This window comes from Drosophila kikkawai, chromosome X (genome assembly GCF_030179895.1).
Source record: "Drosophila kikkawai strain 14028-0561.14 chromosome X, DkikHiC1v2, whole genome shotgun sequence".
NCBI classification, from domain to species: domain Eukaryota; kingdom Metazoa; phylum Arthropoda; class Insecta; order Diptera; family Drosophilidae; genus Drosophila; species Drosophila kikkawai.
The window spans coordinates 871,596-896,788 of NC_091733.1; the positions used below are offsets into that span (position 1 = coordinate 871,596).

A 25,193-nucleotide genomic window follows, 5' to 3' on the forward strand; every position below is an offset into this window, starting at 1 on the left:
CTCGATGCTCGAAGGCTGTGATGTTATTCTGTTAACTTGCTTTTCTCTGAAGCGAAATTGATGAGCTGGGATGATGTTGTGAGCTCCCAGATAAGGAATTATGCGCCTTAGTAGGCATTTTTCAAATAACTTGGACAAGCAGGGTCGTTTTCATATATGACATGAGTTCCATCATACTTTGTTGCATGGTCACCATCATGGATTGCAGGTTTGTGGCTACCCTGGGGGCTGCTAAGCGTTTACTGAGTTTGAGGGAAGTGAATTTTGCATACCTGTTCGTAGAGCTTCGGCGTAGGAGATGCCCGTGGGGGCATTTAGCGGACCAAAAGAAGATCTGGCTGCTTTGGCAAAAAATACATCTGGAGTAGTTTTTGAATTATAATACACATTTTGTTTATTTTGTTGGCGTGTAGCTGTCGCTCTTCGCATGCGACTCTTCAGCTCCTTGTAGACCACACAGCCTCTGTAGTTAGCTGTATGGTTTCCTCCACAGTTTCCACATTTTTTCGTATTGGGGTCTTCTTTGTTCGCAGGGCAGTGTGCGGACTTGTGGAAGTCTCCACAGACTACACAGACTGACCGAAGGGTGCAGTATGTCCTTGTATGACCATACTCCTGGCAATTTGTACATTGCACAGGTCCGTTGCGTTTGTGCGGTTCTTCCACGGTGATTCTTCGATGCAGTAAGAACTGCAACTTGTAGATCGGGTGAACTTCATTCTTATTTAGGGCTTTACTGTCTGGCTCAAGTTTGACTTTGAAAAGTGGTTGCGGCTTTTTGTTTTTGTTGATAATGTTGTTAACATTCTTGGCAAAGAAACCCTTGGCTTTCAGGGCTTCTAGTATCTCAGAGGGGGCGACGGCTGGTTCAATTCCTTTTAACACTACTTGCAGCCCCTTGCTGCTTTTTAGTTGGTAGGTTAAAAAGTTCTTTTTTTATTTTTCCAGGTATTTAGACACAGCGCGGAAGTGTTCTTCTGATTTGGTTTAAACTTTGGTTTCGCAAATGTTCCCTTTAAGAATCGGAACAACATGAAAATTTCCGTCCCCGACCACCGCAACAATTTTGTTGACCAGGGCGTTTGAACTTTTCTCCCTAATATAAATAGGTTGGGGCTTTGGTTATTCTCATCAGCTGCTAGCGGAGAAAATCTGTTGGAGTTGGTTGGGTCGTAGCTTTTGGTGACACGGCTGATCTTAGGTTTGTTACCAACCGTGTTATGTGGGCTGAGCTTACGCTTAATTTGGATCTAGCGATCAATGCCTGGTTGGGCTTGTTAGACGTTTTTTATGCTTCGATATCGCGAGTTGAGAAATATCTGAGACAACCGTTTCTTTGGTTTACAGAGCTTCTACGCACATTCTTTTGATCGTCGCTCATTATTTTGAGCTTGTTACGCGTGGCACCATACCAATGAACTTTGCAGCTCAAAAACACGTCTCACGCACTAGTGCGCGTATGTCATACGTACTGTAGGGAATGGCCTAACTATAAGTACGTAGTTTAGAATTCAGAATTTACTTTTCCACCATGAAAAAACACTTCGAGAATTAACACCGCGTAGCGGTCGTCAATAGGCACATCTGCACTCGATGAAGGTCGAATGCGAATTCAATATTACAGTTTGAGATAGAAAATTAAAGTTGGACTCGAACACCATATATAGTGCGATCCCTGAACCAATGTTAAATTTCTATAACAATCCAAGTTCCGAAATGCGAGGGGGAGGCCAGCTCTAGCTTGTCGGCTTTTGGGGTGGTGGTCTTGCTTACTCAGACCTCGGACAAGAATTAAGCGTGCTGCTACAAATATAGAAGCTAGAACTAACCGGAAGAAATGATAACCCAAATTCAGTGAAGGAACAAAGCTATAGAAACGGAAGTTTATAGAAAAAGAGACAGACGGAGGAGGAGAAAACTAAATTTTGGAGACACAGATGTTGTTGTGCTCACATAATGCCCACCCTACCTATGATCACCTGCCGCAAGAGCATGGCTCTGGTGATCCCTTTTCATTCTTAGGACCGTGGAGTTATCTATCGAGTCGGTAAAACAAGGGGTTTAGAAGTTAATGATTTCGTTAACCAATAGATTCAACATAATAATTTTTATTAATGCAAAAAATTCGACAATATATAAGCTAGGAATAGGCATAGATAATTAGGATAACATTCGTGTATAGTATGATTTAATTCAAGAAAAAATATAATAGTGTAAATAATAATTAAATAGTAAAGTTTTACTGTAGCTGTAAGAATTATTTTAATTTTCTCTTAATTTATTTAATTGGTAGTTAACCTTTTGTTAAACTCCATTCGATTAGTTCTTCAAAAATAATTGTTCAAAATTCATATGCAAGACGTTGATGCACTATGTACATACATATCAAGTGGAACTTGCGACACCAAGCACGTGCTTGTTCTGTTAGCAGTTAGTAAAAAAAAAGGATGCGGGGAAACTACTACTGGCGTACTGCCGGATTGGTTGCTTGCATGTGTACTAAGTAGGTTAAGATTGCAGTTTTTAGTTTTGGGATGCTATCAACATTAGATATTATAGTGTACAAATCGTTATAATTTGCACAGAGGACTCTAAAGGGTTCATGCAGTTCAAAGGATGTTCTACAGTGGGGCAAAACTAATGGTAAAAAGGATCTAGTGTTTCTTATTGGTACGTGAAAATTTAGCTGACCGAGCAAGTCACTACTTTCCACGTCACCACGGAATAAGTTGTATAAGAATGTAATACCTAGCATGGTTCTACGATTAGATAAAGACGGTAAGTTAATTAGTAAGAGTCTACTAGAATAAGACGGTAACCTCTGGTTTGCATCCCAGTTTAAACCGCGTAAAGCGAAAAGTAAGAAGTTCTTTTGAACCGATTCTATGCGTTTACTATGGACGCCATAGTGTGGGCTCCAACCGCAGGATATTCTAAGATAGGACGAACAAGTGAAGTATAAAACGTTTTTGTAACTTGGGGTCATTGAATTCCTTCGACCACCGTTTAATGAAACCAAGCACACCCCTGGCTTTATTCACCATGCACGAAATATGATCGATAAAGTCAAGTTTAGGATCCAGACGGACACCTAAATCATCAACTATATTAATTTTTTCCAAAGAGCAGCCGTTTAGCGTATAAGTTGCAGGCTTAGGAGTGACACGGGAGAATGTCATTAGCTTGCACTTAGAGCCGTTTAAGTTTAATAAGTTCACGCAGCACCATGTTTGAAAATTGTTAAGATCTGTCTGTAAGTCTGATTCGCAAGTAGCGTTGCTATATTACACAAAACTTGACGTCATCAGTGTACATAAGTACTCTGGAGTTGGTCAAAACTTCGGGCAGATCGTTAATAAATAATGTAAACATTTGTGTGGCAGCTATATGATATAGTCATCCGATCCGGCCCGTTTCGACATATATAGCAGTGAGAGTATATAGAAGACAATATGCAAAGTTTCATTCAGATAGCTTTAAAACTGAGGGACTAGTTTGCGTAGAAACGGACAGACGGACGGACAGACAGATGGACAGATGGACGGACAGACGGACAGACGGACATGGCTAGATCGACTCGGCGTTTGATGCTGATCAAGAATATATATACTTTATAGGGTGGGAAACGTCTCCTTCACTGCGTTGCAAACTTCTGACTGAAATTATAATACCCTGCAAGGGTATAAAAATCATTTCATTTAATTGTATAAAGGTTATGGTAACCTTTGCAGGACATGGCCATTTAGTATCGAAAAATTCAAGGAAATCGATTTGGGCATTAAATGTTTTAATCCCATTTAATTGAGTAATTTAGCACGGAAAAAATGCACTCGAACATCGGATGCTTTTATTTGCTCTGATCGCCCCTAATCTGCACTACCCTGCACTGCCCATCGGGGTTATGTTCACTTTTCAAAAGGTCTTAGGTTAAGCCCGCGTGGGTGCACGGGTCAGGCTGAGGTCAAATAGTTAAACCGACGCACAGTACCGCCTCTCGAACAATTAGCGTTGCAAAAATCGAAAAAGTCATGTTCGCAAAAACGATTTTTACCATACTTATTCGACAGAAAATTTCCCAAGGATTTAGAATCTGCAATAAAATCTATTTTAAGATTTTTTTGTAGAAGATATGAGCATTCAAAGTTGAACTTTCTTTTGTCTTTTGCATCATACCAAAAAAAAAATGGGTAAATTGGTCGACTTTCAGGTAATATTACACAAAACCCATAAAACCAATGGTCACGGTTTTTACTTAAAATTATAGGTACATTCATAAACTGTTAATTAACTTGTACAGGTAAGTCGCTACCTGCCAGGTGTCCATTTTTTCACCTTTTCCTGCCTAAAGTAGCCTATAACTTCTGAAGCCGATGAAAGCCACCGACTACACTATGTCTACAAGTTACGTGGATCTTTCCTGGATCAGAATTAACTTTCATCGGCTGAGTCGAGCTGCGTCTGCGAAAATGCAATAACATAAACCAAAACTGCTCAGGGTTAAATATACCAAAATACCGACACAATTTCATACATTTCAAGAAATATACTATTTGTAGCGCGTGGCGGTTACACTTTGAATTAAAAATTTTTTTTTTTCAAGTTTTTAAATCATTTTTTTTTGAGCAAACACATAAAAATAAACATAACAAATTAAATATAAAATATTTTTTTTAAATTGTTTTCATTGAAAAAAAAATATTTTTTCACTTTGATACCCTTTAAAAAGGCGTATTTGTGAGCGTTATTATGCATTATGCAGTATATATGGTATATACATTTTACAACAATTACCTGTCCAATGCCGTTTAAATTTTTCGATTACCTTATTTGGTTCAAAAGATATGATTTTTTCAACGCTAAATGAGAAAGGGCGCTACTGTGCGACGATCACTGCCAAACGTCCTAGAAAATTTTCCGCAACCGTAGCGCTGGCCGCTGAAGAATGTTGCGCAGCCGCACTGGTGGTCGATATTACTGCATTAGAATTTATGTATTCATCCCTCCGATTCGGCTTCCTAGCCCCGTCATGCCCCTCTTTGGGGTGCTCCTCTGGACAGGGAGTCGAATCCTGCTTGCTGGGGTCAATCTGTCGATTTTAAATCAGTTGACTTTAAAGCTTTCGGACGTGCTACTCTCACTATGTTGTGCGCCGAATGTAAAACCGAAATCTCGGCATCCCAGCTTCGCCTCTTAGAGGCTGTTCGCTGCGCTTCTCTCTGTCGTCGGGTCTATCATAGTGCCTGCGTTGACCTGCCCAGCGAGGCAATTAAACTTTTGCTAAATCCCAATATCCCAATTGACGAACTCGATTCCAAAATAAAGACTCTGGAGTGCTTGTACCAGAATCTAAATTCCAAGTTCTCTGAAGCATTTCCTACCAACTGTGATGTACAACAACAAACAAGCAACGTCACTGTTAGGCCTCGCCAACCGCAATCTGCTGAGGTAACGGTAGATCCTCAATCATATGCTGCTGCTACCTCTTTATCGTTGGTCCAGGGACATGCCCCGCGACCCCCGAATGCTGTGAGAGATAACTTTATCACAGTTCAAAACAAAAAAAAAAGGAAGAAGATCCACAACAATAACAATAAAACCGTCGGCGGAGCTACGGCTGCGTTTGAGAATCTCCAAGTTTTGCAGAGCATTAAATATTTGCATGTTGGCAAGTTTAATGCCGCTACGGAACCTGATGCTATTTCCAATTATGTTTCCTCCAAATTAAACTTGGATGCTAAGGCAGTTTCTTGTGTTAAATTGGTAAAAAAGACGTTGACATTGCTACTTTAAAATTCGTCAACTTTAAGATTGGCGTCCCGGAACAAAACTATGACGAAGTATTTAACAATCAATTCTGGCTGTGCTCAGTTAAGGTCAAAAGATTTGTCCGCAGAGCGAGGAAGACACCATTATCGAGCTGGCTGGACCTTCAAGATCTTCAACCCCAACTCTTTCGACAAAAAACCCCCAGTGATCGGCGCCGCTGGCGTCGATGTTCTCTCGGATCTTCTTCCGCATTCCCTTCCCCGCTATAACCAGGCGCTCTGGCTTAGGCCAAAGACCTGTAATGGACCCATATAAAATTTCTTTAGTATTTTTTTTTGAAAGTAAAATGATACGCGCCTAAAAATAGTAGCGATAATTAGTATCGATCCCTTATCTGGCAACGTCTAAAAAAAATGACAGTTGAAACCACCAGCTGGTGAATACCGAAGTGCAAATCGGTGAAGGGTTCTTCGGGTCTCCAGCTTCTGGCTTCGATCTTTTCTATTGGAGTCGTCAAGCTGAGAAGTTGGTCCCGAACCCAGCAGGGAAAATATACAAGAGAGCATATGCACATGTGCTCCGAACCCTAATTCCACTGCTAGTCCGGCATCGGTTGAAAAAGGCCATCAACAAACGCCAATCTACCGGCTGCCAAAGATTGCCGTGTCGGCAAGGTAAATATTTTTTATAAAAAAATGTCCAAGCCGATCGACATATAATAAAATTTTTGCACATGTAGGTCACGCTTGTTTTCTTCGACTACACGGCGAGAAATCGCTAGGTCGAATTGCGCAGCAAAATACAAGAAAAGGAAGCACTGGGTAAATATTTCTAAAAAATTCTTGGGCTCATTGGCACAACATTAATTAATTTAATTCCTGTAGCTAAACGAGGCAGCAAAGCAGATTGGTTACGCTATTCAGCGCCGGCCAAAAAAGGCGGCTGGAGCAGCTATCTCTGCTGGGGAAAATTAATTTGGAGTTCGCCGCAGCTTGGAGCGGAGAAAAACCCACAAAAAGTGACTCAAAAATAAAACGTGTAAAACACAGTGCAAATTAAAAAAATTAAAAATTAAAAACCCTTAAAATCTAGTGACAAATTAAAAGTTAACGAAGACGAGGGAATGGATTAAAAAAATAACTCATAAAATATACAACTAGTTAAAATGTAAAATCTAAAAAAAAAAAAAAAAAAAAACCCGACCTCAAAATGAAAAAAAAAATCATGCAGAATAGTGTAAATACATATATATAAATCTTATTTTATTTATTAAATACTGTTCAGGTGGAGCTTTCGTTTCCCGCCCGCGCGACTCCGAAGCGCTCCTGCTTCTGCAAAGCTCCTCAGCGCGCTCTCGCTCTCAGCTTGCGCTCTTGCGCAGCTTGCTCTCTCGCTCTTCTAGCGGAGGCTTTCGACTCTGGGCGATCGGCGGGTCTAATCTCTCACTCCAACTTGTACATTATTAATTCCTAATTAGAACTCCAATAAAGCGGATCATTATATTGAAAATAACCACGCCCCCGGCCTACTACTTCTCATTCGTTTGGTGGTGATTTTCCCTTTCGCGATTTCGGTGATTTCTACGGTGGTTTTCGTTGACTGCGGCGCGGGAGTATTCTAAAATAACTTTTGTGCCTATCTGGAGATATTTGGTTGAATTTCCCCCCTCCCGAGCCGAACAAATACCAATAGAGTTAAACCCTCGCGTCATTATTACCCAATGCTGAAATAAATGAAGTGTCTTAAATCCAATAAGAAATAAAAAGTTAAAATAGGCATGTAAAAGATGTAAACCACTGCCATGGTAGTGATGGTGATGCATATGAGCAGTCAATATGAGCTTAGCAAATCCAACTAAAGTCGTACAGTGCAATAAAAAAGTTTCGTTGCCAGTAAGAATACAAAAAAACAAATTAAAACGTAACTAAACACAGTAAAATAAAATAAATAATATGTCGTATAATTAAAATCAAATATGAAAAACGTAACTGAAAAAAAAAAAAAATTTAAATAACTTTTCCATATTTTAAATATTAATCATAAAAAAAAAAACAAACAAACAAATTAAGATTATGCGGCTATATTTTTAATTTCTAATTTTCCCCTAATACACTCCCAAAACATCATCGACAAGAAGGCCTTCTTCGAGAACAACAAAGAGGGTGAGTGAAAACAGAAACCAAATTATGTCGCCCAGTGTAAATGCTGATTACCGGCATTAATGCTTATCAGCATCGATTGATTTTTGTTATTTTGCCAATTCCTCTTTTGATTCTGATTCATGTTATCATCGTAAATTTAAAGCAGTTAAATGTAAAACCAAAACATGAGCTACACTGAGAGAATTACAACCTAATTATTTTGTTCCCTTTGCATATACATATTTTCTTTTTCAGCAATAGAAACTGATTTATTGTAATTGTGCGATGTAGGTTGAAGCTAAATAAAAATAGAATAATCATAAATAAATAAAATTATGTAGACCCAAAACAAAAAAAAAAAAAAAACAAAAATACAACTAAAATAAAAACAAGTAAATGGGTATAGTTATAGTTTTTATAATATTTTTCTAGCATCTTAATTAGGCATCACATTACCATTATCATTGTTTTAAACCAAACAAAATAGAATTAAAAATGACACAGGATAAAATTTTAAATGATTAAATAAATAATAAAATTAACATTAAGTAAATAAAATAAGCTACATAATGATAGGGTTTAGAAATTAATAAATAAATAAATTAGGCATTAAAAGCTGGTAGACATGAGAGAAGAAAAATAATTATAGTAGGATTTTGTTTATTATTGTGAATTTGGAGATGTATACTGAAAAAGATGGAAAAGGAAATTTTGTTTGATTATTAAAAAAAATTATTGTAATGATGATGAATTCTTAAGTTTTCTTATTTATGGCATGGGAGACTAACAAACTGATGCATACGTAAATACTTTTGGGGTCTTTCGCTAACAATTACAAGAAGGACCATGGTTGGGAGGGTAAAGATATAGGGTGTGGCGAACAACAGCCAAGGCCACCCCTGCAGGCTCAAATACTTATTCGTGCTTTCTCGTTTCTCAATTTTTTTTGCAGTTTAGTTTTGCCTTGTTTCATATTTTACGGAGTATGAGACAATTGTGTTGCGTGTTGGTTTCGAATGAGGATCGTCTCATTGTGTAGATTCAGGAGGGACTCTATAATAAAACCTCTGACGTAACAATCCTTATCCTCAGCAAAAAACCCCCCCCCCCCACATCTCCCGCTAGAGCTAGGAATTAATGGGTCCCGCTCAGCTGATGGTTAAGGGTCGACAAGCCTGAATGTGGTTAACACTCGGAGGTATGATCGAGAACACCGATACCCTGTTTATGTTTTCCCCTTTCGATGGCGAAATTACGTCACATAGATTTTTGGCGCCCAACGTGGGGCAAGTGCGTTTACGGTACATATATTTTGGCCCAGCAGGCAGGTGATCAGCACTTCGATTTACCGTGCAGTCGCTAATGCTAAAAGGCAGGTGTTTAAATATTTGTTTAGTATAGGTACTAACCCCTGATTATTGAAAGTTGTAAATCAAGCTTTAGTAAGTTTTAAATAGACTATTGGAAAGCGATCCATTATTAGCAAATGCTGATAGGCTTCGACCGTAGAAAATTTAATTCTGAACAAAAAAATTCTTCGGAATAAAATAGCTTGCAACCAAATAACATCAACGGATGATCTTACGATTGACAGAGTTGAAACGAAATCGTTTTTCGCTTTAGCTTTGTAATTTGTGAGAACAGTATCGGGTTGTTACAACAGTCATAATCTAAAAGCTCTTTGTCTTTGATGAGATTTTTATTACCATTATGAAAGTAGTCAAGAAAGCTGATTGATTTTGTTATACATCTTTGGAAATCGAGTTTTTGAGTATTCGGAAATTTTCGACCGAGATTACAGGTAGCTTGCTATCAGAATAATTAACAACTGGAGTAAAGTAAGAGAAAGTCTGATCCAATGTGTTCTATTGTGTGATCATTGTTTGATAACAAACTAGAGGTAAGCTACTGGAATACAATATAAATGCATTTGTGTTTTATTGTCCGTAGAAAACTGTACAGTAAAGTAGATAATGGAGGTCATGCACAAGAATTACATTTACTAATTGCAATAGCCCAATTTAAATATATTCATAAAGCACAGAATTAGTAGAAAGCCCAGAATATGCATCTTTTGTTTATGTCTCCCTGAAAACGCCATAAGAAAAAAAAAAATTGTTAAGTATGCCACTTGAACACAGCTTTGAGTCAGGAAAAGCTCAACACCAAGCAGATTCGGCAGCAAATATCTGTCTTATTTGCGAAGAAATTATGTTAAACACACAACCTTGTGTTATAACGCAATGCAATCACATTTTTCATAAGCAATGTTTGGAAACACATGTACCCGTACATAAAGAATGTCCTTGCTGCTTAAAAGCAGTACAGCCAAAAGATTGGAAAGTAGTTGTAGGTAGCCATTCACCGAATGCAAGGAGCGCGGTCAACAACCCTCCAAAAAGAGTCGTTGCAACAGGTTCTCGTCCGTGTACTCGGTCGTTAGCACATCAACTAGAAGCAATTGCACAACCGGCACCAACGGAAGCCGAGGTTCTGGTCAGAGTTCACGACCAGTCTAATTTATCAAATTCAGAAAACCAACATCCACCAGGAAGTACGCCTACGAATCAAGGAGTTAGGGCAAGATCAGATCAAGTCGCCAACGCACCAGTTAGACGAGGTCGCCCTCCAAGGCAAAGAAGACAGAATAATCCGCCAGTAGTTAATAGTGTACCGCGAGCGGAGATAGAATCTATCGTTCGAGAGACAGTGACTCGGGTTTTGTCATCCATGTCAGGAAGTGGTAGCCTTGCACCGCCACCCGGACAAGTAGCTGAACATGCAAGCCCAGGTACAGTTCGAAGTTATAGGTCCGCAAATGGTATGCATATGCATACTCTTGGTCCACATAAAATCGCAGATGTCCTTCAGAAATGGGGAGTAAGGTTTGATGGAACAGTAGAGGGATTATCGGTAAAGAATTTCTATACCGAGTGAAGATTTTGACAGTTGAACACTTTGACGGTGATCTAGAAATTATCAGCAGAAATATTCATCATCTGTTAATTGGTAAAGCTAGTAGTTGGTTCTGGAGATACCATAAAAGGGTTCAAACATTCAACTGGAGAGAATTTTGCGCTGCTTTTCGAGAACAATATCGTGAGAGCAGAACAGCAACAGAGTTACGTGAACAAATTCGCTCCCGGAAGCAAAAGCCAGGAGAGTCGTTCGACACGTTTTACGAGAGTGTTTGTAAGCTCATGGATAGACTATCAGTGAGTTTTGCAGAAGACGAGCTAGTAGAGATGATACAAGGAAATCTACTGATCGACATGAAAGAGAGATTGTTATTTGAAAACATTTCATCTATTTCCGAGTTACGAAGGTTGGTTCATAAGCGAGAGAATTTTCTTAGGGAAGCAGGCCGAGTGCGGCCATCACAAACTAAGCCCGGACCATATCGCGTATACGCGGTGGAGGACAACCAACTTAGTGAGACTCAGGAATGTGAGGATGATAACGAAATTGCAGCAATTCATCGCACAACTCCTTTGTTGTGTTGGAACTGTGAAGCTCCCGGTCACATATGGGAAAATTGCTTGGCCGAGAGACGCATTTTTTTGGTATGGTTGCGGAGCCCCGCAAATATATAAACCCAATTGCCAAAACTGCAAGCGAAAGGCGGAAAACCGGCAAGGGGGGGCATCCAATCCAGGAAGGGTGTCCCAGAAGTAGAAGATAGCTCAAGAAAAGATGTTGAAAAGCTTCGCATCTTAGAAAGTAAGGTAGATCAAACGTCGAATCCTGAAGTTAATATATCCTTTAAGCCGTATCATGAGAGGTTAAGAAACTATTATCTAGTAAGAGAACGAATTTTTGCTGGACTCGTGAAAAAGAGTAGCCGAAATACCCTCAGGATGCGAAATTATTATCGTTCGTTAATAAAGAAGAAAACTATGATTGTATCAACTGTTTTTCAAAACAACATTGATCGTCGTAGTTATGCCAGCGTAGCATTCTTGGATTTTTCTGAACTAGGTTTGCTTGACACGGGGGCCAACATAAGTTGTATTGGTTCGTCCCTAGCGCTTACGGACTTTTCGAAGTATCCCAATTTTAAGTCAATTTTGTCTCAAGTCCGAACCGCTGACGCCAAGTCTCACCAAGTTTTAGGAAGTCTCAAAGTAAAAATGCAGTATCAAAATAAAGAGAAAGATGTAGAACTATTCATAATCCCGTCTATAGCCCAGAGGTTAATATTAGGTATAGATTTCTGGCGAGCTTTTGAATTAGCTCCTGGGATCATCAGTTCTATATTGAATGAGGAAATAGAAGTAAGTGAAGAGGAGGAAAAATACCCATTAACAGTAACAGAAAAACAGCAACTTGAGGCTGTTAAGGAGTTATTTCCGAATTTTGAAAAACAAGGATTAGGTCGCACTGCCTTGATTAAGCATAGTATCGACATAGGAGAAAACAAGCCTATGAAACAGCGTTATTATCCGGTGAGCCCAGCTGTCGAAAAGCTTATGTATACGGAAATTGACCGCATGCTTAGCCTTGGAGTGATCGAACCTTCGCAAAGTGCGTGGAGTTCTCCAATGCGTCTGGTGGTAAAGCCAAACAAAGTTCGTTTATGCCTTGACGCACGGAAACTGAACGATGCTACTAAAAAAGATGCTTACCCACTGCAAAGCATCGAAGGCATATTTGCTCGTTTGCCAAAAGCAAATATGATTTCGAAACTGGATCTTAAAGATGCCTATTGGCAAATCGAGTTGACAGAGCAAGCGAAACCATTGACTGCATTCACAGTTCCTGGTCGAGCATTATATCAGTTTACGGTCATGCCTTTTGGCTTATGTAATGCTCCCTCGACGATGTCCCGGCTAATGGATGACTTAATTCCACCAGATTTACGTCATTGCGTTTTCGGATATCTCGACGACCTATGCATTGTCTCAGAAGATTTTGCCTCACATTTAGCAGTTCTAGTGCGTATTGCAGATCAATTCAAAAAAGCTAACCTAACTCTAAACATAAAGAAAAGTCACTTTTGTGTTACTAAGGTGAATTATCTAGGGTATGTGATCGGAAGTGGTGGAATAGCCACTGATCCGGAAAAAATATCCTGTGTAATTAACTGGCCCACACCGAAAAATTTGAAACAAGTGAGAGGTTTTCTCGGTGTATGTGGTTGGTACAGGCGATTTATAAAAGACTTTGCAGAAATCACCTGTCCCATTACAGAAGTCTTAAAAACAAGAAAATGTTTTAAATGGTCTCCGGAAGCCCAGGACGCCATGGAGAAATTGAAACAGTTGCTAACGTCAGCGCCGGTGTTACAAAATGCGGATTTTTCCCGGAAATTTTTTGTACACTGTGATGCTAGTGATTATGGCATTGGTGCTGTGTTGGTACAAGTATCTGATAGCGGAGAGGAAAGACCATTGGCATTTATGTCCAAAAAACTCTCGAAATCGCAACGAAACTACAGTGTTACGGAACGCGAATGTCTGGCAGTGGTATCAGCGATTGAAAAATTCCGGTGTTATTTAGAATTACAGCCATTTGAAGTAGTGACAGATCACTCAAGCCTTCTATGGCTTATGCGACAGCAGAATTTATCTGGAAGATTAACCCGTTGGATTTTTAGGTTGCAAGCTTTTAAGTTCACTATTTCACATCGTAAAGGGAAAGATCATATTGTTCCTGATGCGTTATCTCGCATTTGTGACCCAGAAATCGATAGTGTGGAATGGATAGGTCCAGAAATTGATTTAGAATCGTCATCTTTTCTAGACCCTGATTACATCCAGCTCAAGGAAACAATAGAAGCAAATAGAGAAAAGTTCCCGGATCTGCGAACGGCAGACCGATTTGTGTATATACGAACCGAACACCCCTCCGGAAATGCAGCCCAGGACTCGGACTGTTGGAAGTTGTGGGTGCCGGAGGCAATTCGAGTAGAGGCGATCCGCCAAGCGCATGACTGCGTTATATCTGCGCACGGAGGAATGCAGAAAACCATTGAACGTTTGCGAAGACACTTGTTTTGGCCAGGTTTGTCCAAACAAGTCAGAGAATACGTTCGTGAGTGTGATGTTTGCAAAGAAACTAAAGCCCCGAACACAACATTACGACCTCCAATGGGTCAACAAAGTGTTTCGTGCAGGCCGTTTCAAAAACTGTATGTTGACATATTAGGTCCCTACCCACGAAGCAAGAAAGGTCACATAGGGTTACTTATTGAATTGTCAGGATAAACTTCATTGGTTACGAGGAGATAAAGCAAAATAGCCGCACGGCTTATGAGCGTAATGCGACGCAATACAACTTGCGATCCAGGCCAGTCTCGTACAAAGAAGGCCAAGAGGTGTTTAAACGCAACTTTTACCTGAGTAATTTCTCTAAGAATTTTAATAAGAAATTAGGGCCGCAGTCTTCAAAATGTCGAGTGAAGAAAAAAGTAGGAACAGCTTATTACTTGCTCGAAACATTGCAAGGCAAAGAAATCGGTACATATCACGCCAAGGATCTTCGAAGCTAATTCCAGCTAATCGTGCCTCGGAGCCTCGTTAGATTGGTGTAATGGACCCATCTAAAATTTCTTTAGTATTTTTTTTTGAAAGTAAAATGATACGCGCCTAAAAATAGTAGCGATAATTAGTATCGATCCCTTATCTGGCAACGTCTAAAAAAAATGACAGTTGAAACCACCAGCTGGTGAATACCGAAGTGCAAATCGATGAAGGGTTCTTCGCGTCTCCAGCTTCTGGCTTCGATCTTTTCTATTGGAGTCGTCAAGCTGAGAAGTTGGTCCCGAACCCAGCAGGGAAAATATACAAGAGAGCATATGCACATGTGCTCCGAACCCTAATCCCACTGCTAGTCCGGCATCGGTTGAAAAAGGCCATCAACAAACGCCAATCTACCTGCTGCCAAAGATTGCCGTGTCGGCAAGGTAAATATTTTTTATAAAAAATGTCCAAGCCAATCGACATATAATAAAATTTTTGCACATGTAGGTCACGCTTGTTTTCTTCGACTACACGGCGAGAAATCGCTAGGTCGAATTGCGCAGCAAAATACAAGAAAAGGAAGCACTGGGTAAATATTTCTAAAAAATTCTTGGGCTCGTTGGCACAACATTAATTAATTTAATTCCTGTAGCTAAACGAGGCAGCAGAGCAGATTGGTTACGCTATTCAGCGCCGGCCAAAAAAGGCGGCTGGAGCAGCTATCTCTGCTGGGGAAAATTAATTTGGAGTTCGCCGCAGCTTGGAGCGGAGAAAAACCCACAAAAAGTGACTCAAAAATAAAACGTGTAAAACACAGTGCAAATTAAAAAAATTAAAAATTAAAAACCCTTAAAATCTAGTGACAAATTAAAAGTTAACGAAGACGAGGGAATGGATTAAAAAAATAACTCATAAAATATACAACTAGTTAAAATGTAAAATCTAAAAAGAAAACCCGACCTCAAAATGAAAAAAAAAAAATCGTGCAGAATAGTGTAAATACATATATATAAATCTTATTTTATTTATTAAATACCAATAGAGTTAAACCCTCGCGTCATTATTACCCAATGCTGAAATAAATGAAGTGTCTTAAATCCAATAAGAAATAAAAAGTTAAAATAGGCATGTAAAAGATGTAAACATTGGCAGTGGTAGTGATGGTGATGCATATGAGCAGTCAATATGAGCTTAGCAAATCCAACTAAAGTCGTACAGTGCAATAAAAAAGTTTCGTTGCCAGTAAGAATACAAAAAAACAAATTAAAACGTAACTAAACACAGTAAAATAAAATAAATAATATGTCGTATAATTAAAATCAAATATGAAAAACGTAACTGAAAAAAAAAAAAAATTTAAATAACTTTTCCATATTTTAAATATTAATCATAAAAAAAAAAACAAACAAACAAATTAAGATTATGCGGCTATATTTTTAATTTATAATTTTCCCCTAATATACTCCCAAAACATCATCGACAAGAAGGCCTTCTTCGAGAACAACAAAGTGGGTGAGTGAAAACAGAAACCAAATTATGTCGCCCAGTGTAAAGGCTGATTACCGGCATTAATGCTTATCAGCATCGATTGATTTTTGTTATTTTGCCAATTCCTCTTTTGATTCTGATTCATGTTATCATCGTAAATTTAAAGCAGTTAAATGTAAAACCAAAACATGAGCTACACTGAGAGAATTACAACCTAATTATTTTGTTCCCTTTGCATATACATATTTTCTTTTTCAGCAATAGAAACTGATTTATTGTAATTGTGCGATGTAGGTTGAAGCTAAATAAAAATAAAATAATCATAAATAAATAAAATTATGTAGACCCAAAACAAAAAAAAAAAAAACAAAAATACAACTAAAATAAAAACAAGTAAATGGGTATAGTTTTTATAATATTTTTCTAGCATCTTAATTAGGCACCACATTACCATTATCATTGTTTTAAACCAAACAAAATAGAATTAAAAATGACACTGAATAAAATTTTGAATGATTAAATAAATAATAAAATTAACATTAAGTAAATAAAATAAGCTACATAATGATAGGGTTTAGAAATTAATAAATAAATAAATTAGGCATTAAAAGCTGGTAGACATGAGAGAAGAAAAATAATTATAGTAGGATTTTGTTTATTATTGTGAATTTGGAGATGTATACTGAAAAAGATGGAAAAGGAAATTTTGTTTGATTATTAAAAAAAATTATTGTAATGATGATGAATTCTTAAGTTTTCTTATTTATGGCATGGGAGACTAACAAACTGATGCATACGTAAATACTTTTGGGGTCTTTCGCTAACAATTACAAGAAGGACCATGGTTGGGAGGGTAAAGATATAGGGTGTGGCGAACAACAGCCAAAGCCACCCCTGCAGGCTCAAATACTTATTCGTGCTTTCTCGTTTCTCAATTTTTTTTGCAGTTTAGTTTTGCCTTGTTTCATATTTTACGGAGTATGAGACAATTGTGTTGCGTGTTGGTTTCGAATGAGGATCGTCTCATTGTGTAGATTCAGGAGGGACTCTATAATAAAACCTCTGACGTAACAATCCTTATCCTCAGCAAAAACCCCCCCCACATCTCCCGCTAGAGCTAGGAATTAATGGGTCCCGCTCAGCTGATGGTTAAGGGTCGACAAGCCTGAATGCGGAGGTATGATCGAGAACACCGATACCCTGTTTATGTTTTCCCCTTTCGATGGCGAAATTACGTCACAGACCCCACAGCAGCGTCGTCACCCTCTTCACCTGCACTCGTCATCCACTGCCCGACTTCCATTTCACCAACAACAACAACAGATGGGGCTGTCCCTTTTGTGCGACATTCGCCAACGGCTTGGTGTGGTTGACGCCCGCTCATGCGAGCTCTTGGCAGCTATGCTTTCGCTCCCGCTGCTACAACAACTCTTGCCGAAGTTATTATCTTCATCGTCTGCTGTGCGGCTGTATGTTGCGCAAAGCTCGGGTTGCCGTTGGATCTTCGGTTTATGCTGTGCTGGCGGGCCTGATACTCTTAAGTTTTCTACGACTTTGGATTGCTCCCTAAGGCTCTTCTTGGACTTGCATTCCCATCTTTGCTGGCTGAGCGCAGCTTATGGTACGAACAACAACAGCTGTGGCCGTCTGACGTCGTTGTTTATGGTTTGGTTTTGTTTTAGCACACGACCTTATCTACCTCTTGCGGGCCTGTTGGATGCTACAGACAACTCAGTCAAAATTCGATCCATATCGCTGCTCAAGGCTGCCACTGGATTGGTTGCTTGTGATCTGCGCCCAGCATTATCTAATCCTACACCTGTTGTTTTGCCTCCGCTGCCTGCGCGTCATGAACCTGCGCCGCCTCATCTCATCTCATCTACGTATTGTGACAGCTCCAGCCGGAAAATATTTTTCCAAAAAATATCCGGCATGCGAACGAAGACGGACGCTGTTTATTTGGCATCATCGCAGTGTGACTATGACGTTATTATATTAGTTGAAACTTGGATTAATATGGATTTCTTCGACAACGAATTCTTCGACCCCAATCTATGCCAAGTATTCCGCAAGGATCGAGATGCTGCGAAAACACTGTGCTCTAGAGGTGGAGGCGTCCTTATTGCGGTTCGGCGAAGTCTAAGTTGCACATCTATCCGGCATTGGAATGGGGACTCTATTCTGGATCAACTTTGCGTGTCTCTTGCTGGACCTTGGGAAACTATTTTTCTGGTGGTTTTATATATACCCATGTGGATAATATCACCCGCATTAGCAATGATCTGGAGGATTCGCAGTTCATCTGTGTCGTTGGCGACCTCAACCTCTCTTCGTTGGTGTGGGTGCATGATGTGGACTCTCAAGTAATGGTTCCCAGTAACCTGCATTTGCCGCATGAAATTTTGGTGATTGATGATCTGTTCAGTTTGGGATTGGTCCAAATTAATGTAAAAAGGAAAGGGATCGAAGCAAGCCGAGAGCTTGAAACTGACAGCAGCTAAGCAGGAACAGAGAGAGAATTATTCATTGTGTTTTTGGAGTTCAGCAGTCACAGTTGAAATTAAGCAGATATAAAAGCAGAGAAAGTAACTAAAGTTGAAAAGAAAACGGAAGAAGCAGATAATAGGAAAGAAAACTTGCACATTTAGAAACATATAATATCCGAAAAATTATTATAATTGAACTGGAGGGGGCGGAGTGGCCAAAAAAGTATTCGTCCTTCTTGGAGGTGTGGTCGTCGCAAGGGCTGTCGAAGGCTGGAAGGTTTTCCCAAGTGTGTCCAAAATGAGTAGGCGATAGGGGGCAGCTTCGTTTCACTTCACTTTATTGCTTCAATTCTGGATTAATACTAACTTAGATTACATGGAGAACAAGGCTGCAGGGACCGCGGAGTGGTGAGTTCGCTGCTGGAGAGCAGCGAAAGAGAGGGAGACGGGAAGAGCGGAGGACACAGTGAGCGGGAGCACAAGCTTGAGCGCAAGCGCTGGCCGCTTACACTGCCACTCAAAACTTCACGCCTTTCTGGCGTGAACATTCTCCCCCCCCCCCTTGCGCTAGCAAAAGGAATCAGGATCGGCAGGATCATGACTCCAGAACAGCTCCGGAAACGGTCCATCCGAAAACGGTGCTCTGAGCAACCGGCAAGCCATCCTCGAGTTTCAGGAACCCCGGTTGGATCAGTTTGGCAAACACATCTGCGCCCAACACGAGGGAGATGGTTGCCGGGCGGTGGAATTGTTCATCCGCAAGGCGGATGTCGCCGAACTTAGCCCGTGTGGAGTCGCTCAGAGCCCGAATGGGAGTCCGGATCTTGAGGCTCGGGTCCAGCTTCAGGACGACCTCGAGCTTGAAGTTGCCTGTTCGGGATCGGAGCGTCGCCGAACAGACCTCGTCGTCTCCCAGACTGGTGAAGGGCAGCCGGAAAGCGGCCGCCAGCGATCGGTCGATGCTGCTCACCGCCATACAAGGATCGATCATGGCCGCGGTCTCGAACGTACAGGATCCAGTATCGACCACGACGATGGCTGTCGGCAGTATGTGGACCGTCTTCTGACGAACCAACGTGGCCACCGCCGTAGACGGAGCGGAGACCTCCGGACGTGGACGCTCAATGGCGACCCGAATTGGCGATGAAGAGCGGGAGGCGGACCTGGCGGAATGGCGAGGATGCGACCTGGTGGGTTGGACAGGCTTGCGTGAAGGGCGTGATGGTGACGCCGTTGGCTGGGGTGTGCGTTCGGGCGCCCGTTCCTCGTGCATGTGGAGCAAGGTGTGATGGCTCCCTCCACACTTCTTGCAGCCATCCTGGCTGCGGCAGGTCCCCTCGGAATGTTGGTGGGCGAGGCAATTTGAGCAGTACTTATTAATAAGTACTGCTCGGAGGCGCTTCTCGGCGCTCAGCTTTCGGAACCTCTTGCACTTCCGAAGAGGATGGATTCCCCGGCAGACTCGGCAGCGGTAGGACTGAGTACCTCGGGAACGTCTGCTTTCCAAGGACTGGGCGGTGCGAGGACGTGGAGCCATTGTACAAAAAACGTGTCCTGCGATGAATAGAAAAAAGAAAAAACGAAGTGTTAGCAGGGGTAGCACGAAACGTCGGACCTCGGAAATTGAGAAGCCCTAGTCCCTGGGAACGGAGGATACTTGATCCTCCGCAGGAAGAAGTATGACCTTATGGACTGGGCGCTTAATAGTCCCACGAGCTGTGCGGATCTCCACAACTCGGATGAGGTCATCGGCTCCTGGGAAGACAGAACTGATTCTGCCGAGCCGCCATTCGTCGGATGGAAGATTGTCCTCCTTGACGACTACCATGTCGCCGATTTGGAGGTTTCGGGTCGGATATTGCCATTTGTAGCGTTTGTGGAGTTCCTTTAGATACTCCTCTTTCCACCGAACACTGAACTGCTGATGTTGGGCCTTTAAATGTTGCCATCGATTGAGTATCGATTTGGCTTCGCCCTTTATCTCGGGCTCCGCCGTGGAGAGCAACGGTCCTCCAACAAGAAAATGGCCCGGAGTGAGGGCCAGCAAGTCTGAGGGATCTTCGGACATCGGGGAGAGGGGTCTTGAGTTGAGGCAAGCCTCAATCTTTGCGAGGAGCGTCGCAAGTTCCTCGAAAGTGTACTTGCGGGTCGCGGAAGCTTTGTAAAACAGAGTCTTAAAACTCTTGACGCCCGCTTCCCATAGACCCCCCATATGTGGAGCCCCTGGTGGAATAAATCGCCATACGAGCCCCTGATGGCTGTATGCATCAGTCACCGACTCCTTGACGGCTTGTAGGAAGTCTCGAGAAAGCAGAGTTGCTGCCCCCACAAAGGTCTTGCCATTATCCGAATGGACCCGCTGAGGACAACCGCGCCTCGCTACGAAACGAGCAAAGGCCGCTAGGAACTTCTCGGTTGTCAGATCGGAAGTAGGTTCCAAATGGATAGCCTTCGTAGAAAAACACACAAACACACAAACATAACCCTTTGTTATGAGACACGCTCTCCCTGTATAGTTTTTGATCTCGAAAGGGCCGGCGTAATCAACGCCCGTGTACGTGAAAGCCCTCGAGAAGGAAACTCTGTCTGTCGGAAAATCGCCCATCAGCTGTGTTTGAAGTCGCTTCTTGTAAATCGTGCAAATTTTACACGGATTCACCACAGCCTTCACCAGATTCTTGATTTTAGGAATCCAATACTTCGATCGGATCAGGCGTACAATTAATTGACTACCGCCATGAAGAGTAATCTGGTGAGCAAATTGGATGAGAAGGCGAGACAGTCTACAGTCATAGGGAAGTATTATTGGATGGCGTTCGTCATACTGCAACCCTTTGGCAGCAGTAAGGCGACCGCATGCTCTTAGGAGGCCGTGTTGGTCGATAAACGGAAACAAGTTCGCAATCGGACTTGACGCTAGAAGGGACCTTTTCTCGGCCAGCTGCTTCTGCTCTTGGCCATATGCTCTGCGCTGCGCAATGGAGATTAAAACTCTTTCTGCCTCCCGGATTTCATCACTTGTGGGTCGTGGAGTGGGCGAGATCGAGCTCTTGCGGCAGCGTTTAAGGAATCGCAGAACGTACGTTAAGACCCGCAGAGCTTTGTCCAGTTTGGAGAACCGCTCAAGATATTCTTCGGACGGGGTCTTGCTGAACTGCACCTTGACTGCACGCTGTTCTAATTCGGTCGGATCGATGGCATTTTGGGCAGGCCATAGCTCACGAGGCCCTTGCAGCCACTCTGGTCCTTGCCACCAAAGTTTGCTATCCGCTAGGTCGATCAGGGGTACGCCTCGACTGGCTAAATCGGCGGAGTTTTGCTCGGAGGGAACATGTGCCCAACAGTCGACTGGTGTTGCCTGAGTGATCTTGGCAACTCTGTTGGCCACAAACGTAGTCCAGTTGCAAGCAGGCTTACGTAACCAGGCTAGGACGATCGTGGAATCTGTCCAGCAGCGGAGGTCGGAACTGGCGGTAGGCAAATGCGGAAGGATTGCTGTCACCATTTCGGTTAAAAGCACCGCTCCACAGAGCTCTAGCCGGGGGAGGGACACGGTTTTCACCGGAGCCACTCGTGTCTTGGCTGTCAGCAGACGAGTCAAGATCTGGTGACCCATCTCGACGCGGACGTAGATAGCAGCTCCATAGGCTTTCTGCGACGCGTCACAGAAGCCGTGATGCTCTACGATGACCTCTGGCTGGTACCCAACCCACCTTGGAACGCGGATCTTGTTGAGGTCGGAATATTCTCTGAGAAACGACTGCCATCTCTGACTCATGTGCGTGGGAAGCTTGTCATCCCAGCCTAAGTCTTGCAACCAAATCTCCTGCATAAACATTTTGGAACGGATGATGAACGGAGCCAGCCATCCGGCAGGATCGAACAACTTAGCGATTTGGGATAAAACTTCCCGCTTGGTGTAGGAGGGTTCCACTATTAGTTCTGGAGGGACGAAATAGAACTCGTCGGACTTTGCCCTCCATCGGATACCAAGCGTCTTGGCCGTGCTTTCGGCATCGATATCGAGGAACTCGCTATGGAGAAGGTGCTCAGCTGGAATATTGCTTAGTATGCTCTTATTGTTAGAAGTCCATTTTCTTAATGGAAATCCAGCGGAACTCAGAGCTGCTCGCAATTCTTGGACCGAATCTAAGGCGTCTTTTACGGAATTTGCGCCGGCCAGCACGTCATCGACATACATGTGATGCTGAATAAGGCGGCTGGCCTGTGGAAATGGCCCTTGGACGTCCTTTGCTAGCTGCTGCAGCACTCGGATAGCCAAGAAGGGCGCGCAGTTGACCCCGAAAGTAACTGTCTGTAACTCGAAGTCTCGGATATCTCCTTCCTTATTTCGGAACAGAATTCTTTGAAAGGGTGTGTGCTTGGAATCGACCCAAATCTGACGGTACATTTTAGTAATGTCCGCACTGAAGACATATTGGAAGCATCGCCACTTCAGGATCTGAATAGTCAGATCGGATTGCAGGACTGGACCAGCATGAAGAATATCATTTAAACTGGTTCCATTTGCTGAAGGGCTTGAAGCGTTAAATACAACGCGAAGCTTTGTAGTGGTGCTTTCGGGCTTGATCACCGCATGATGTGGAAGATAGTAGGTAGGAGAATTGTGAGTCGACGGAACTTCTTTCATATGACCCAGATCCAGATATTCCTGAATCACGCTGTCATATTGCTCTTTTAGGGGAAAGTCTCTTTTTAACCGATTTTCGTTTCGGAGAAACTGAGCTAACGCGATGGACCTCGAATACCCTAGATTGGATCCAGAATTTACGGGGTCGCAGAACGGGAGCGTCACCACGTACCTCCCGCTTGCGTCTTTCTTCGTCGTTCGGAGAAAGTTCCTCTCGCAATAGGAATCCGACTCCTTTACCATCTGGACTGGTAGATCTTCCACCTCCCAGAACTTGCTGAGAAGCGTGTCCAGTGCCTCGTCACCTACTTGGTGCACTTGAGTCGTGAAGGATGCGACTCTGTTTGAGTTCACCTGGGAGATCGGCCCCGTAAGCACCCATCCGAAAATGGTCTCTTGGCCTAGTAGAGAGCCGCAAATGTTTCCTCGCGTGCCACTTAGCATGACCGAAGGTAAAATGTCAGCCCCAATCAGAACATCAATTTGCGAACTCTCGTAGAATTTGGGGTTTGCCCATTGGAGAGCGGGCAGGTCTTTCAAAGAATCCCGAGCTATTGGATATGAGGGCAATTTGCCCGCCAATGCCGGAAGGACATAGGCTGCGGTGTCTAACTGGAGACCCGGCTTAGTAGGAGATCGCACTTGAAAATGGCAGAGTCTGGTAGACTTCGCCGAAACGGATTGGTTCAGCCCGGAGACTTGAGTTTGGATGCTGCGGAATGGCAGCTTGATCAAATTGAAGAGGCGTTCGGAAATGAAAGTCGCCTCGGACCCCGAGTCGATTAAGGCTCGTGCTCGGTAGTTCGTGCCTAGATGGCACACATCGATAATTGCCGTGCTCAGAAGAACGGCTGTAGTGCCAGAGGCGAAGTAATTCTGCACCGTAGGATTACTCGTCGATGCATTACTGGTGGAGGGTCCTGAAGATAGCTGAGCAGAGGGCGTGGAGGATCTTGAATTTGCAGGAGTTGCATTACGATGTAGCAGAGTATGATGTCTCCCTTTACAAGTGAAACAGCTGTGCGTGCTCGTGCAGTCACGTAGCTGGTGGCCTCTCGCAAAACAATTGAGACAGAGCTGCTTCTTTTTTATGTAGCCGGAACGCGCGTCGACGGACATTTGGAGAAAGCGCGGGCATAAGCGTACTGGATGATTCTCCTTGGAGCATAAGTCACACCCTTTTGGCTTGGTGCTGACTTTCGTTTCGAAGGACTGAAGCTTTTTCGGGACTGCTTGAGTCGGCTTCATGTCCTCGATGGCCTCTAATGTGCGATATCTCTCGCTTAGGAAGGTGTTCATCTCTTCCCAAGCCGGAATGTCGGATTTCGACGTTAGGGACTGTTCCCATAGCGAAAGGGTAACTTTCGGCAGCTTGCTTGCGCACAGGAACACCAGCAGACAATCCCAGTTGTCCGTGGATATTTGGGAATGTGCTAGCGCTGTCAAGCACCCCTGAATCGTGGACTGCAGCTCTTTCAGCGCATGACCAGATTCTTGGGAGATGGAACTCAAGTTGAACAGAAGCTTGAGTTGGCTGTTGACTAGAAGTCGTTTGTTTTGGAAACGGTCTTGAAGCGCTTCCCACGCAGAGGCGAACCCGTCATTTGTGAGCGGGGATTTGGAGACGATGGCTTTCGCCTCGCCGCTCGTCTTCGTGAGAAGATGGAAGAGCTTCTCGACCGGTGTCAGCCTGGGGTTGTTGACATAGACTGCCGTGAATAGGTCCCGGAAAGTGGGCCATCGAAGGTAGTCCCCGTCGAAGACTTCTGTATCGCAGGGAGGTAAGCGGCAACCGGAGGAAATGATTGGCTGGGAGGGTGGTTGCACGGCTTGAGGCGTGGCACTGTCAATTGTCGCGCTGATCTCTGCAGAACATGACTCATACACCGAATAGCAATAGTCATATTTGCTCTGCAGCACGGACACCATTTCGAGGGATCCTTCTTGGGCAATTAGATCGGAGCACATGTCGTACTCCGTCTCTACCTTGTCCCATAAGGCTCTCACTTGTTGCAGGCGGACTTGTAGCAGATGTAGGGACGGGGAAGTTTGACCTGGAGTATTAATCTTAGCTTCAAAAATGCTCACACGATCGCTGGCGGCTATGAATTTGCGCAACGACACGGTTGCGGCCGTTGGCGGTTCGGCCGTTGGCTGTTCGGCCGTTGGTTTTTCAGCGGATGCCATTTTGTGGCTGCTA

General features: G+C 42.8%; 2 protein-coding genes across 2 annotated transcripts; both read right to left on the reverse strand.

Annotated features, from left to right (window-relative positions):
• Positions 1 to 18,937: 18,937 nt before the first annotated feature.
• On the reverse strand, positions 18,938 to 19,879 carry LOC138929094 (uncharacterized). The gene has a single exon (XM_070288081.1). It carries the CDS (start codon positions 19,877 to 19,879, stop codon positions 18,938 to 18,940), a length of 942 nt encoding a protein of 313 aa, XP_070144182.1.
• A 96-nt stretch (positions 19,880 to 19,975) lies between these two features.
• On the reverse strand, positions 19,976 to 24,961 carry LOC121501963 (uncharacterized). The gene is made up of 2 exons (XM_070288083.1): positions 24,171 to 24,961; positions 19,976 to 23,945 (listed from the first exon to the last, which is right to left on the reverse strand). Exons 1-2 carry the CDS (start codon positions 24,959 to 24,961, stop codon positions 19,976 to 19,978), a joined length of 4,761 nt encoding a protein of 1,586 aa, XP_070144184.1.
• Between the last annotated feature and the right edge of the window lie 232 nt (positions 24,962 to 25,193).

Excerpts from the sequence above, each read along its gene's own strand:
- LOC138929094 (XM_070288081.1), bottom strand. The coding sequence starts at position 19,879 with ATGGCTCCACGTCCTCGCACCGCCCAGTCCTTGGAAAGCAGACGTTCC.
- LOC121501963 (XM_070288083.1), bottom strand. The coding sequence starts at position 24,961 with ATGTGCTCCGATCTAATTGCCCAAGAAGGATCCCTCGAAATGGTGTCC. Across the intron at positions 23,946-24,170 it reads GTCAGCACCAAGCCAAAAGG|ATCCTCCACGCCCTCTGCTC; the intron begins GTGTGACTTATG and ends TGCAAATTCAAG.